Raw genomic sequence first — 12,920 nt, 5'->3', positions numbered from 1 at the left:
CCTATCATTTTGGAAACAGCTGTCATCTCAGAGAACCCAGAGTGGCTTTCAGGTAACCTCTGTCCTGTGCACAGTGCATCACATATCAAATGCAAGTGTTTCTGATGTTAGGGATTGGGCACCATATATGCATCCTCAGCCATTCCTGCCCATGATCCTCAACTCACTGCTGTTGCTTTTCTTGATCTGTCATTTTTATTTGCTTACTTTGTCATCTTGTGCTTCCTTGATGCCCTATTTTTGCCTTGAACTTGTATCTGTGGATCTATGGCCCTAGCTCATGGTACATCAGCCTGACCAAAGCCCTATATGTACCTTTATAAGTTTTCCTCCATTGTGTTCATCCACCCTTATATTTACTAGTGCTCTTGCTTTCTCATTATGTAACCTGGCCATTCTTGATTGCAGCAGTCCCATGATGAAAGTGGTGATACCTGTACAACATATATACTATGTTAACATTGTGACACATACTGTTGGAACATACGGTCAGGGACGAGCTCGCAAGCTCGGCCGCGATAGTACCTGGCCGATGATAAGAGGGGGAGGGGGTATATATACCGTTGTTTTTTGTGTATTTACCTCACGTGATTGCCCTTCGGGCATCGTCCGCGCCCGGAACACTCGCACTCGTCGACCGCCATTCCGCTTGTTCTCACACATACATGTGGCTTCTGTTATCTATCATGCAGTTCATGATAGAATGCCTCTGATAGTCTGTGGATAAGACTTGAGAGAGCCTCATATTACTGCCATTCAAACAGATACACTGCAACTGACCTCATCATTCACTGCCTTGGCTAGGACATGCTAGTGCAAGCAGGATTCTATGATGCAGCCTCTCACCATCCATAGGACCCTGAGCCTATATAGCCCATGTAAGCATACATAATCATATTTATGCACACTAACAGACAGAACTCACTCTGAAATTTCTTTTGGTAGTTTGACTGTCAGGTCCATATGCTCGCACAAGCATAAGATGCATCATTCTACGTCAACACGGCAACAGCATACCTGTCTCACCACGCACGCTATGTCATCAGCGAAGACTCGGAGGAGTCGCCCGGGTGGCGAAGGGGTCCCCATCGCCTCCACGCGTGAAGTATACACGTCTGGCAGGCAGACCGCAATATCGTTCACGAGGACACATGTCATGGTCGGAAACTAGATACTAGTTTGTGCAGGACAACGAGGCCAGCTCGCGCACGGCGGACGCGGCAGTGGGAGTCCTATACATTCCTTCCGGGAACGCACTGGACGACGAGCACAGAGAACGGAGGCGTACATCACCTCTACATTGATACCAGACAACCATACATAAATCAGTCCATGGTCGCGCAGAACCTAGCTGCTCGGCATCTTCAAGCATGTCGTGCGCAGACCGTCTCCCGCCCACTTCGCAACTTCGACGAGCAAGTTCCGCTTCTTGTCCGCTCCTGCCGCAGAGCGCAGCTCGTACATCGTCGCTGTATGACGCCGTCAGCCGCGTGGGCCACAGGCTGAACGGAGGGCTTACAGAGGTTGAACAGCAGCGGTTCCGCAGCGAGCGTTGTAGACGGGGAGAGTTTGATAGCTTCCTCCAATACTCGGATGCCCTGTGAGATGCACGTCATGTCTGCTGCATTCACACGGGTATTCGCGTACGCGCACCTCCTGTATCCTCCCTTGACTGAGGAAAACAACCGACAGATTGTTGATCGCCTTCAGCTCCAGTCAGCGCACACGAACATCATCTCCAGCACCCGCCAAGACGCACAACGAAATTCTCCGGGTCCTCATCCAGCATCTTCCTGAGCTCCTCAATAGCCTTCGGCCAGTCCCCGTCGGCAGCAGCGAGCACGGCGGCGTTCATGTGCTTCAGCGACGGCTCGGCAGTCGGGTCGTTCCACACCGCCGCGAAGTGCTTCGTCGCCGTGCGGACGTCCCCGCCCTGCACATATATCCGTCCGACCGCGGATTGGAGTTGCGGCGAGGTGAGCCCGCCAGGCTGCCTGCACAGCGGCTCGAGCAGCTTCGCAGCAGCTGCGAAGTCCTACCCATAGCCCGTCACACGCGAGGGTCAGCAATTGGGGACAGCATCTCGCCCTCAACATACACACCTTCATCTCAATGAGCTGCGACGCGATGATGAGGCAGACGCGTGCCCCGCGCTCCTGCCACATCCCCGCGCCCATCAAGTCGGTCTTCGCGTCCGCCGCGCGCGCCCGCATCTTGCACTCCCCGAGCAAACCCGCGAGCGCGTCCAGGTAACCCATATGGTCGCCCGTCCAGTACTTCAGCCGCGCGTGGAGCACCTCGAGCTCGAACGGGACCTTCTTCTCGAACAACCAATCGCGCGCCGACGCGGGCTCGACGCCGTTCAGCACCGCGTACAGGTTCGTGCACTCCGCCGCGGTCTGGTTGAACAGCCGGAGGCGCGCGAGGCACGAGAGGCGGAGGTACCAGAGCTGCCGGGGGCGAGGCGGGCGCACGGGTCAGCGGGCACCAGAGCGGCGGGCGGGCGGGCGCGACTCACTGAGAGGACCAGGTCGAGGTCTTCCGGGTCTGTCTCGACGAGGCGGTCGCGCGCCATCTTCGCGATTGCCCGCCAGCTGTTCGTCATCTGTGTAGGGGTCCCTCACGCGTCACTACCGGGTCTCAGAGCTCACGCGCGACTCAGACTCACGACGAGCATGTTGAAGTCGGCGCCTTGCCAGTTGCCGCTCAGGTCGCGGTGGGGGCGGTTCTCAGGCGAGATGAATTTGATCAGCAGCGTAGTCAATGGGTCTGTCTAATCGTACAGGGATAGTAAACATGACGCCCGGGCAGCCACCAGGTGAGGAGATCAAAACGAAAGGAGCCTACGTTGGGGATGGGGAGGAACATTGCGGGGAGGACGAGCCCGGGAAGGTATAGTTCGGGCGTGTCTTCTTCGTCTTCGTCGTCGTCAGCGTCCGCTCGTGGCGGTGGTGGGACGGCCTTATTGAAGTCGACAGCGGTGTTGGGTACTGCGACAGGCCATGGTGGAGGCGACTGCGCGAGCGTGACTTCGTCTGCGGCGGCGAGTGACTGTGCAGTGTAGTCGACGGACAGTCCTGCTAGTGGGCGTTCTTGTGCCGGCTGCTCGAGGGGTGCCTCGGGTGCAGCGGGAGGATCCTCCGGATCGTCCTCGAAGAATGGATCGGGTGCGTTCGTCTCTGCTGAGTCCTGCGCGGCTGGACTTGCTGCCAAGTCCTGAGAGTTGCTGTTATGTTCTGACGCACCGAACTGGGGATCGTCTAGCGTGGACGAGCGTTCTTCGTCACGTAGAGCAGAGGCGTCTGCATCGGAAGCATCTGCTTGCTGGGACACCTCTTCGTCTTCGTCCTCCTCAGACTCAGACTCTGATCCTTCCACGAGAAACTCAGAGGTCCCAGGGGCGGACGTGTCATCAGCGCGGAGAGAGCCTTGCGAGGGCTCGGAGAGCTCAACGGAGTGACCCTCCGGCACCGCAGATGCGTACGAGGACGCGTCGCCCGCGATGCTCTGCGCGCTCAGAGACTGACTGCCAGACATGCTCTGCGCGTTCAGGGACACGTCGAGCGAGGATGAGTGGTCTGCCGCGGTGGCGAAGACGGAGGACGGCGCGCTCGAGAACGAGTACGAGGGGCAGCGACCTGCAGGACGGCAGCCGCTGCTGGGGGCAGAGGAGGAGGCGAGGGAGTCGTAGCTGTGCTTGGGGGAGAGGTCGAGGTCGACGGCGACGGCGACGGGAGGGACGAAGGACGCGAACAGGTCCGTCGCTGCCGCTGGGGACGGTGGCGGAGCGGGGACGAGGGCGGCAAGGGCCGGGGACTGATGATGTCTGGATCGGGCGACGATCTGGATCGTACCGCGGAGGCGCCGGGCGAAGGCGCGCACGCCCTTGAGCTTGACCTGCATCCCCGCAGCGGGAACAGGCAGCAGCGCAATGTCGGCGGGCGCAGGCGACACCGACTTCGACTTGGCCTTGGAGGGAGAATGCGAAGGAGTGGACGGGACGTGCAGGCTGATGTGCTTCATGTTCGGTGCCTGCAGGTCGCCTCCCCTTCCAGCACGCATATATGGCGCGCACTGGGCGTGGCGTGCCGCCGTCGACTGTGTCGAATAGTGGCGGGAGCGACCTCGACAGACTGCTGCCGGGAAGCTTAGGAGCGGCCCTCCTCCCTCGGTGAGCCATATCATATCCTCTGTCACTCCAGACCATCCATGCTGCGACGAGCGCTGACCGATTTGCGTCCAGACGTCCGCGCCCACCGACATCGCCCGGCCCACATAGGGGCGTAACATCCATCTGCCACTGCTCGGGCGTCGCTCGTGTGGCCTGATCGGTCTGATCGTGCGATAGCACCTGTCCAGCCCGGAGCAGACAATGCTCACAGAGACATGATCACCGCGGATGTCCACACGAAAGCTCTAGTGCCGCCCGCGCACGTCCACCACGTATGTCATTTCTGTACCACTGCACACACCGATGGGCAGTTCATCGACGTGACCCTTGGTCTACTCGCACCTGCTCCGCAATTGGCAGCTTTCGAGACATTCTCCGGGTGCTCTCCGTGCAAGTGCGAAGTGCTACGCGCTGAGCCACGGCCCAGGGATTCATTCATGGACTGCGAGCAATACGGCCGTGGCGTATCGATGTCCGAGCAAGCCAGAGAGTGGGTAAACCCGTAGTGCCGAGTTCCAACGTTTTTATTTGTCCTGAACAGCTTGTTTCTAGTCCCGTCTAGTGGCATTGCAAGATTTCTGGCTAGTTGATGACGGCACCGGTTTAGGTTCGGCAGGATCAGACACGGAGGATGGTCCACCTGCGGTCCAAACGGTGGGCCAACCTTCGGCGAGCTGGCCTTGGGCCGACGAGTGGGGTCAACGTCGAGTTGTGCTCTTAACACGTATGTCGTACGCGGCAGAGGTAAGCCCCACACGCTACGCGAATCACATACTTATGTTAACTCATGCTGTACTGGGTAGCCTAATTACCGGTTGTTCAGGCAGCAATATAGTCACGGTCGAGTATCTGCGTAAACGGTTCCTCAAATCTTCATAAACAGTGGGAGAGCGAACTCGCCGACCATCAATCGTCCGCATTATGCCCTCGCGCGGGTGGCTTCTCGATGATACAACGTCTGTGATCTTTCCAGTGGAGAAAGACGGTATATACATAGCCATCGGACAGTCGGACAGAATCTGCCATATATTATTCTCAGTGGTCTGGAGTACTGTCTCCTTCCAAATTGTACATAGTAAACCAATTATCAATGATACATTATATTTAATGTGCACGCACAGGGATTTGCAGTATGGAGGACCGTACCCGGCCTGCCCATGACGATACTCATGATGAGACGAACATTTGTCCACACTGGCTCCAAATTGGCGCTTTGCCATTTCACCGGAGTGGGATGAGATCTGGCGGGAGGCAGCGCCTACTTAGGCGATCGAGGAACGAAGGCTTTGGACGACAAGTCCAAACAGCTGCCACCGCCAGTACGCGAGACACGCCCGCCTCCCGCCCCGCTCCCTGCCATGGACGGCTTCGACGACCTCCTCTCCCGCTCTGGCGACGTCCTCGACAACCCCTTCGCCGATGCCCGCTCCGCTTCTCCGGATCCCTGGGCCAGTTACGGCCAGCCCTCCGTCGTACGCGATGACGAGCACGCCGTTTTCCTCGGTACGCGCAGCACCACCCCGACCCTAGAGTCTCCTGGCTTCACCGATTCCGCCGGCTTCCAATATAGCGCGTCCGACGCGAATGTTTACGACGACCACTATTCTGCTCAACACTCGGAGGAAACGGGGCCGCAGACACCTACCGCAGATGAGGCTGAGGTCGAGTCGCACACGCCCACCCCTCCTGCGCTCGCGTCTCCTGGGTTCCGGGAGAGCGTCCCCCTCTCCATTGACGAGCTCACTCAGCCGGCAGACGACAAACCTTTGCGGGAGCCCTCACCACCACCTGCGCAGCCAGAGGTACCAGAGTCGCCTACACCTCCCGCTACCGCACCCGCGACGTACGGCTCCTTCGTCGGACACGCGTCTCGTCCGTCCAATGCATCTACCTTCCGCGCTGAACCCACATATCACTCTCCTCTTGGTCAGACTTCCACCGCTGGCATTGACTCGTCTCTTGCCGGGCTCTCTATGAGCGGCGAAGCCTTCAATGGATGGCAGAACGAGGCAAACACGTATCCTACCTCGCCCCAGTCTATCACCGGACCCTCGCACTCGCAGAGAAGTCGCAGTGACTCAGACTCGTCTGATGACGACCGACCCATCCTGCAGTCCGCGAGGCTGGCGAACCGGATACCGCCCGCACAGGCGGTGTGTCTCTGTCCTTCCATTCAGTCCGCTCTGCACTGATACATACACTCTGTAGTCAAGACCCGCCGCGCAGAGGACGGAGAACGGCCTGCCTCCAGCCTTCGTTATCACCGTCGACGACCCTCAAAAGGTCGGCGACCCCATCCGTGCGTACACCATGTACACCGTGCACACGAAAGTCCGTCACCTGCTCTCCTTCTGTCCTCCCCACCGTTCCTAACGCACGTCGCAGACTACCTCCCCCCTCTTCAGCAAGTCCTCTTTCTCCGTCCTGCGGCGCTACTCCGACTTCCTCTGGCTCTACGAGACGCTCTCGCAGAACAACCCCGGCGTCGTCGTCCCGCCCGTGCCCGAGAAGAACCCGTACCGCCGCTTCGACCAGGGCTTCGTCGAGCAGCGCCGGCTCGCGCTCGAAAAGTGCATGCAGAAGATCGCCAACCACCCCGTGCTCCAGAAGGACGCCGACCTGCGGATGTTCCTCGAGAGCGACACCTTTTCGTTGGACGTGAGTAGGCTGTGCGCGACGGACGATGGACCGTGAACTGAAATGTATGTACTGCAGGTCAAGCATCGGAAGGCGGAGCTTGGTCAGGAGAAGGGCTTCATGGCGTCCCTTGGCCAGTCTATCGCAGGGCCGAGGTTCTACGAGACAGATGAGGTATGCCCAGCCCCATACCCGAGCTTGTCTTACGACGGGCTCACTCCGTTTCGCAGTGGTTCGACCGGCAAAAGGCCTACCTTGACAGCCTCGAGTCGCAACTGCGCGGCCTAGTGAAGGCCATCGACATGGTGGCTAAACACCGCTCCGAGGTCGCGCTCGCCACGGGCGAGTTCGCGCAGACGATCACAGACCTAGCCTCGTCGGACATTGGGCCCCAGTTGTCTACCTCCTTCACGGGACTGGCAGACGTCGAGCGGAAGGCGCAAGATCTGCATACAGTACAGTCTCAGGACGACATGGTCACTATCATGTCTACAGGTACAAGATATCCAACAAACCTAGTCGTGGTTCTGAGCACTGACACGCGGCAACAGTGGACGAATACGCGCGATTGATCAACTCTGTCCGGGTAGGTGTCGCGTCTTGCAGATTGTATGGCGGTAGCCTAATACCTCTCCAGATGGCCTTCAGCTCGCGCATCCGGACATACCACCAGTGGCAGACAGCGGACGCCCACCTCAGGAGCACGAAGCAGAGGCACGAGTCGCAGCGCGCACAGGGCCGACTGCCCTCAGATCAGCTCAGTCGTTCGCTGTCCATGGTCGCAGATGTAAACTTCCTTCCTTCCTTCGTCCTCTCGGCAAAACTGACTATGGCCCCGTCTAGGCGGAGCGGCGAGCTCTGGACGCGAAGACGGAGTTCGACCAGACGTCGAGGCTCGTCAAGACAGAGGTGGCGCGCTTTGAGCAGGAGCGCATCGAGGATTTCAAGAACTCGCTCGAGGCCTTCTTGGACGGGATGATCGCACGACAGAAGGAGGTGCGTCGTTCTTCGCACACGCGGAGTAGACCTGTCTCACAGTATTATGCAGCTCATCTCCACATGGGAGAACTACCAGCAAAGAATGTTGAAGGTCGCTGTTCCGGCAGGCCAACGGAGGAATACGGACGCGGTCGTCGCTCCTGTATCATAGCGCTTAGTGCTGTTGGCTTTGAATTTGAACCTTGCAGCTGTCATGTAAACCATGATAATATCATACTGTCACACCGGACTGGTTGATGCGGAACGATGCATTTCTATTATGCTGCAAAGCGGAGTGTACATGTAAATGGCGTGGTGTGCATGCGAATATGTGCGATGTGTTGTGCATGATGTCTGAATGTCCGCCGCTCTCTGATGCTAACGTCAATCTCCCTCCTGCCTCCCCATACGCAAGTCATCCCACTTCACTCCCAGTACCTGGGCATCTTTGCCTCGGGCTCGTTGCCCGCCACCTCCAAGAAATCCGATGGCCGCTCCCTCTTCAAATGGTTCCTCCGCCTGTTATTCAGCGGCAGCCGCTGGTACGCCGAGTCCTGGCTCGCAGGCTGTTGGTTCGGGAACGGGTTGGTCCACTGCTGGCGAAAGTCCTGCTGGTGATACCCGGGCTGCATGCCATTGAAAGGCATCGCCGCGGCAGAGCTGCTCGCCGCCTGAAGCGTCGCCGCCATCGCGGCTGCGACCTGCGCCTGCTGGAGCTCCATCTGCAGCTGCTGGTGCTTCATCTGCGTCTGCTGCCGGACCGGTGGCGGAAGCGACGGGTTGTTGAGCATGATCTGAATTTGCGAGATTTGCGCTTGCAGCTGGGGGATCGTCTCGGCAAAGATGTGGGACATGTCCATGTCGCCGCCTGGTTGCTGGTCGGAGTAGTACTCTTGGTCGAAGGCGGCACCGTCCGACTGGTCTTGTATTTGAAACTTCTCCTGATTCATAGTGTGGTGAGAATATGAAGAACGGAGATGCGATAGTTTGACGAACCTTGCTGGCGGGCTCCGGCGTTCCATTACTCTTCGAGTCTTCTTGAGGCTCATGTCGGCTCTTCTCGATCTCCTTATCGACGTAGTCCGCGACCTTCGTGCGCATCGGCTTGTCCATGATGAGCTTGTCGAGCGATGCAATCTTAGCGCTGCACTTCGGGCAGATGAAGTCGCGCTCGAGCAGGTAAGTCTGGATACACTCCTCGCAGTACAGCGTACCGCAGCACGGCGTCTTCACAGCATCGCGGAAAAGCTTGTTGTCTATGGGACATACAAGAGAAGGGTCTGACGGAGTACGCTCCCGAATATCCGCTTCCGTAAAGCCAGGCTTGTGTTTGGCGACCTGCTTCTGCCATGATACACTGAAGGGAATGGTCAGACGTTGTCATCAATTACATGAAGTAAACCTCTCACACGTCGGGCTGCGCTACGACGTAACCACCTTCAGGAGTGACCATGACTCCTTGGCCGATCTGGCCATTGGGCGACTCAACAGCCTTGAGGAAACTCCGAGGATACCAGTCGTGCGCTTGATCCGTGGCCTGTTGTCATATTCACGGTCGTTGTTGGTCGGACAGTCTTGAATCCAGTGACCTTGCCAGAACATAAGAATGCGGCCTTAGCCCCAAAACGAGATTCTGCAAACCTTTCTGTCCGCAGCGATAACAAACATAACTTGGGGGAAGCGGCCTGTCAGGCTGGTGATGATGAAATGGCTTTCCTCCTCGCGCCATGCCGCCGCGCGGGGTACTATGGATACGAACAGCACTGTAAAGTTGGTGCAGACACAAAGAAAGTGCACCAGAGAAATGTCGCGTCCATTAGAATCATCTACTACACAAACGAGGAAACCGCATAAGCGCGACACCAACTGAGACATCTTTTCCTGGGTCTCCTCCCAGTTCTGTGTTTGTGCTTGAAACATAGCCGCCATGGCGGCCGCCTCTTCCTCTTTCGTGACGGCGGATTTAACGGTGATAGCCTGCGGAATTAGTCGCATCGGGCAGCAGGAACATATCCAGAACAACGTACCGGAGCAGGCGCTTTAGGAGTAACCTGGACTGGCTTTTCTTCGACCTTGCCGTCGAAGCGTCTCGAGATGTTACCTGCTCTGGACCAGGCGTTGGAGCTGCTGGGACCTCCACTGGTCCGAGACGAAGAATCGGGGTAGATGCATTGTGGGTAACGCTCCCAACATACATAGCGGCCTTACCCTTGCCCGGACGGACAAAGACTCGCTTTACCAGAACAGAAGACGAACGCGGTATGACGTGTGAATCATCCTTGAATTCTGCTGGACCTGTGAGCATCAGAGGAGAGAACACACAAGTTCTGGCCGTACCTTCTCCTGACGAGTTGTCGCAGATGACGAGGTCAAAATCGTTCGCTTTCGCGAGGTTGTTGGCTAAGATGATCTCTCTTTTGAGATCGAACACAGAGATGCCGGTGCCATCGAAGGTCACCCTGGACTCGTCCCTCTGAGACTTGAACTTGTAGAACACGGATGATGCCATTCGACAGACTCGCTATGGATTAACGGCAGTGCTAAATAATACAGAGTGTGTCGCAGGTGGAGGGCGAGGGACGGAGGCAGGATGTGGTCGGGAGGAGAGCGGTCGTTTTGGCGCACAGACGTGTCCGGCGACCAACTCCCTCGCCCGGCAGCTGCCGTAAGCATTGGAGCGGAGACGCAAAGACAAAGTCGGTCACATGACCTTGAAGCCAGGGCGCGTCCTGAATTATGGCAGTGAATTTCGGTCGAGAGTCGTGCGATACTTCGGGACAGCAGCTCGGCCGGCTCGCCTTCTCTGTCTCCCACCATGTCTGCTGTCGAAGCAAATCAGGCCGACGGCCTCCGCCAGAGGAATGTCGCGACAACGGAAACGGAAACGGCAATGGTTGGACACCCACCGACGAGGGCAGGAAGAAGGACCAGTTACTTGACAGCCACGTCGAGTAAGTGTCCGGGAAGACGGCAGACACACCTGGCTGACATGTTTTTTGTAGGTATGAATTTGGCGGCCCATGGGGTGTGGTCGCGATCATGACGGGGTTCCCCATCCTCATGTATTACCTCTGGATCTGCCTCGTCTTCTACGACGGCCAGCTGGAGCACCCTACGTCCACCGACGACATCAAGCCTTTCCTCTGGCGCATGTGGGAGCATGTTCGCGTTGTGAGTGGTTGCCTTTTATCCGTTCTCTTCCTGCCAGCTCACATACGTCTGCAGGATGCCAGTCCTAACGTCTACGCGTGGAAGGTCTACACCGGTCTCATCACATACCAACTGTTCCTTGCATCTGTCGTTCCTGGTTACATGCAAGAAGGCTTGCCCGTCCCATCTCTAGGATACAAGACGCTCATGTACAAATGCAATGCCTACGGCTCCATCTACATTTCCATGATCACCGCCGCCGTTCTGCACACCACAGGCATCTTCCGCATGACCGAAATAATTGACAACTTTGGGCACCTCATGACCGTCGCTATGATTTACGGCTTCGGTGTCTCCTTCGGCATGTACTTCCTCACCGTCGCGACCGGTAAACAGCATCGCATGTCCGAAACTTCATCTACGACGTCTTCATGGGAGCGTGTCTCAACCCTCGTATTGGCCCCGTCGACCTCAAGATGTGGCTTGAGGTCCGTATTCCCTGGGTCATCGTCTTCTTTATGTCTGTCTCTGGTGCGTGCAAGCAATACGAACAGTATGGCTACGTTACCCCCGTATGTCACCTCTCGCAGTCTGAGCCCAGCCCCTATTCGCTCACATGTGATCTCTAGAACATGGCGTTCATGTGCCTCGCGACGTGGCTTTACCTGAACGCATGGTGAGCACATCGCTTCTCTATCTCTGTGAATGGCTACTCACAGACGTTCAGCGGCAAGGGTGAAGAACTCATTCCCCAAACGTGGGACATGTTCCATGAGAAGTGGGGCTTCCTCGTCATCTTCTGGAACTTCGCCGGTGTTCCCTTCGTGAGTTCTCCAAGCAACCCGCTGCTTACTCAATTCTGACACCCTTTCCAGTCGTACATCTACTCGGTTGTCTACATGGCCAGCCACGACCCCTCAAAGTACCGCTTCTCGACGTCAGGTTACATCTTCCTCTACACTACGCTCCTCACGGCATATTACATGTAGGTTCACTCACGCCTTGTTTCGTTGCGCACATCCTCATGTCGCCCACAGATGGGACACTGCAATGTCCCAAAAGAGTCGCTTCAAATTACAGACTCAAGGCATCACGTCGTTCCGCAAGACATTCCCACAGCTCCCATGGGGAACCGTCAAGAACCCCAGTTACATCCAGACAGCACACGGGTAAGGAGCTTTTCAATCACAGTTAGGCTCTCTGACTGACGGTGCCCAGTAATCGCCTTCTTACCGATGGATGGTGGAGATACTCCCGGAAGCCGGTAAGTGCCTGCTGCATTCTCGAAGCGCAATAGCTCACGGTCAGCCAACTCAGAACTACGTCGCGGACTGGGTCATGAGCCTGACCTGGGGTCTCGTCATCGGCACGGCCTCGCCTATCCCGTACTTCTACTCCGTGTTCTTCATTGTCGTCCTCATCCATCGTTGCGGACGCGACTTCGAGAGGTACGTGCACTGCCCATCGACTTCGACTCCGTTTGTCTGACAATGGTGTTATCAGGTGCGCGATGAAGTACGGAAAAGACTGGGAGCGCTACTGCTCCGTGGTCAAGTCCAAATTCATCCCCGGTATTTACTAGGGCTTGGGGTTCTGAAGAGATGCTGCCGTCTTGCGATGCGCGGCTCTCAACAAAGTATCTACTGTCTACAATCTAATGGTTGCTGCGTACTGCGGATGAAGTGAGAACAAGCAAGGATGTAGATGCCTGGTACCAGCGGGCTGAGTTATGCTTTGAGGAGAACATCAGCCTTTAACTTTTGCGACGTACGGGCCTATCCGTAGATGAATTGCAAAGGGAGAACAGCTCAGAACGCGTGAACTAATAACGCTGAAAGTATGTAAGGCTATGTAAGGAAGTCGCGCCGCGTAATGAACGCGTACACGTGACCGCGGCACCCGGTGGCGTCGTGCTGCTCCCGGTTGTGGCTACCGAGTGACGATCAACTATTCAACACCTTGCCTGAGACCTCGGCCTCAAGCC

The 12,920-nt window shown here is 57.0% G+C and overlaps 4 protein-coding genes across 4 annotated transcripts; 2 read left to right on the top strand and 2 right to left on the bottom strand.

The window, feature by feature from the left end:
- Positions 1 to 1,347: 1,347 nt before the first annotated feature.
- On the bottom strand, positions 1,348 to 3,537 carry B0H18DRAFT_887605 (uncharacterized protein; the record flags this gene model as incomplete). The annotated part of the gene is made up of 8 exons (XM_048041188.1): positions 1,348 to 1,469; positions 1,520 to 1,598; positions 1,654 to 1,704; positions 1,760 to 2,035; positions 2,103 to 2,450; positions 2,519 to 2,605; positions 2,669 to 2,773; positions 2,848 to 3,537. The coding sequence occupies 8 exons, from the start codon at positions 3,535 to 3,537 to the stop codon at positions 1,348 to 1,350; spliced, it is 1,758 nt and encodes a 585-aa protein (XP_047886273.1).
- Positions 3,538 to 5,469: 1,932 nt separating this feature from the next.
- B0H18DRAFT_1047106 (Vps5 C terminal like-domain-containing protein) lies at positions 5,470 to 8,037 on the top strand. The gene is made up of 9 exons (XM_048030824.1): positions 5,470 to 6,324; positions 6,380 to 6,502; positions 6,557 to 6,829; positions 6,887 to 6,982; positions 7,039 to 7,303; positions 7,360 to 7,394; positions 7,446 to 7,595; positions 7,652 to 7,804; positions 7,857 to 8,037. The coding sequence occupies exons 1-9, from the start codon at positions 5,530 to 5,532 to the stop codon at positions 7,956 to 7,958; spliced, it is 1,992 nt and encodes a 663-aa protein (XP_047886272.1). The 5' UTR covers positions 5,470 to 5,529; the 3' UTR covers positions 7,959 to 8,037.
- Positions 8,038 to 10,395, bottom strand: B0H18DRAFT_1047101 (DWNN domain-containing protein). The gene is made up of 9 exons (XM_048030823.1): positions 10,124 to 10,395; positions 9,982 to 10,072; positions 9,814 to 9,925; positions 9,654 to 9,763; positions 9,428 to 9,549; positions 9,290 to 9,375; positions 9,196 to 9,269; positions 8,783 to 9,143; positions 8,038 to 8,727 (listed from the first exon to the last, which is right to left on the bottom strand). The coding sequence occupies exons 1-9, from the start codon at positions 10,293 to 10,295 to the stop codon at positions 8,212 to 8,214; spliced, it is 1,644 nt and encodes a 547-aa protein (XP_047886271.1). The 5' UTR covers positions 10,296 to 10,395; the 3' UTR covers positions 8,038 to 8,211.
- A 96-nt stretch (positions 10,396 to 10,491) lies between these two features.
- Positions 10,492 to 12,697, top strand: B0H18DRAFT_1097274 (ERG4/ERG24 ergosterol biosynthesis protein; the record flags this gene model as incomplete). The annotated part of the gene is made up of 12 exons (XM_048032477.1): positions 10,492 to 10,528; positions 10,644 to 10,737; positions 10,789 to 10,957; positions 11,012 to 11,285; positions 11,333 to 11,508; positions 11,566 to 11,612; positions 11,664 to 11,760; positions 11,812 to 11,921; positions 11,974 to 12,105; positions 12,155 to 12,200; positions 12,254 to 12,384; positions 12,440 to 12,697. 12 exons carry the CDS (start codon positions 10,492 to 10,494, stop codon positions 12,516 to 12,518), a joined length of 1,392 nt encoding a protein of 463 aa, XP_047886270.1. The 3' UTR covers positions 12,519 to 12,697.
- Positions 12,698 to 12,920: the final 223 nt, after the last annotated feature.

The sequence above is a fragment of the Fomitopsis serialis genome (genome assembly GCF_022376445.1).
Source record: "Fomitopsis serialis strain Sig1Antser10 chromosome Unknown B0H18scaffold_174, whole genome shotgun sequence".
NCBI lineage: Eukaryota > Fungi > Basidiomycota > Agaricomycetes > Polyporales > Fomitopsidaceae > Fomitopsis > Fomitopsis serialis.
Note: the sequence above shows the minus strand (reverse complement) of the source record. Positions and strands in the feature narration are given on the sequence as shown.

Excerpts from the sequence above, each read along its gene's own strand:
- B0H18DRAFT_1047101 (XM_048030823.1), bottom strand. The coding sequence starts at position 10,295 with ATGGCATCATCCGTGTTCTACAAGTTCAAGTCTCAGAGGGACGAGTCC. Across the intron at positions 9,764-9,813 it reads CTCCTAAAGCGCCTGCTCCG|GCTATCACCGTTAAATCCGC; the intron begins GTACGTTGTTCT and ends CTAATTCCGCAG. Across the intron at positions 9,550-9,653 it reads ACCCAGGAAAAGATGTCTCA|TGCTGTTCGTATCCATAGTA; the intron begins GTTGGTGTCGCG and ends CCAACTTTACAG.
- B0H18DRAFT_1047106 (XM_048030824.1), top strand. The coding sequence starts at position 5,530 with ATGGACGGCTTCGACGACCTCCTCTCCCGCTCTGGCGACGTCCTCGAC. Across the intron at positions 6,830-6,886 it reads GCGACACCTTTTCGTTGGAC|GTCAAGCATCGGAAGGCGGA; the intron begins GTGAGTAGGCTG and ends TATGTACTGCAG. Across the intron at positions 7,805-7,856 it reads TGATCGCACGACAGAAGGAG|CTCATCTCCACATGGGAGAA; the intron begins GTGCGTCGTTCT and ends AGTATTATGCAG.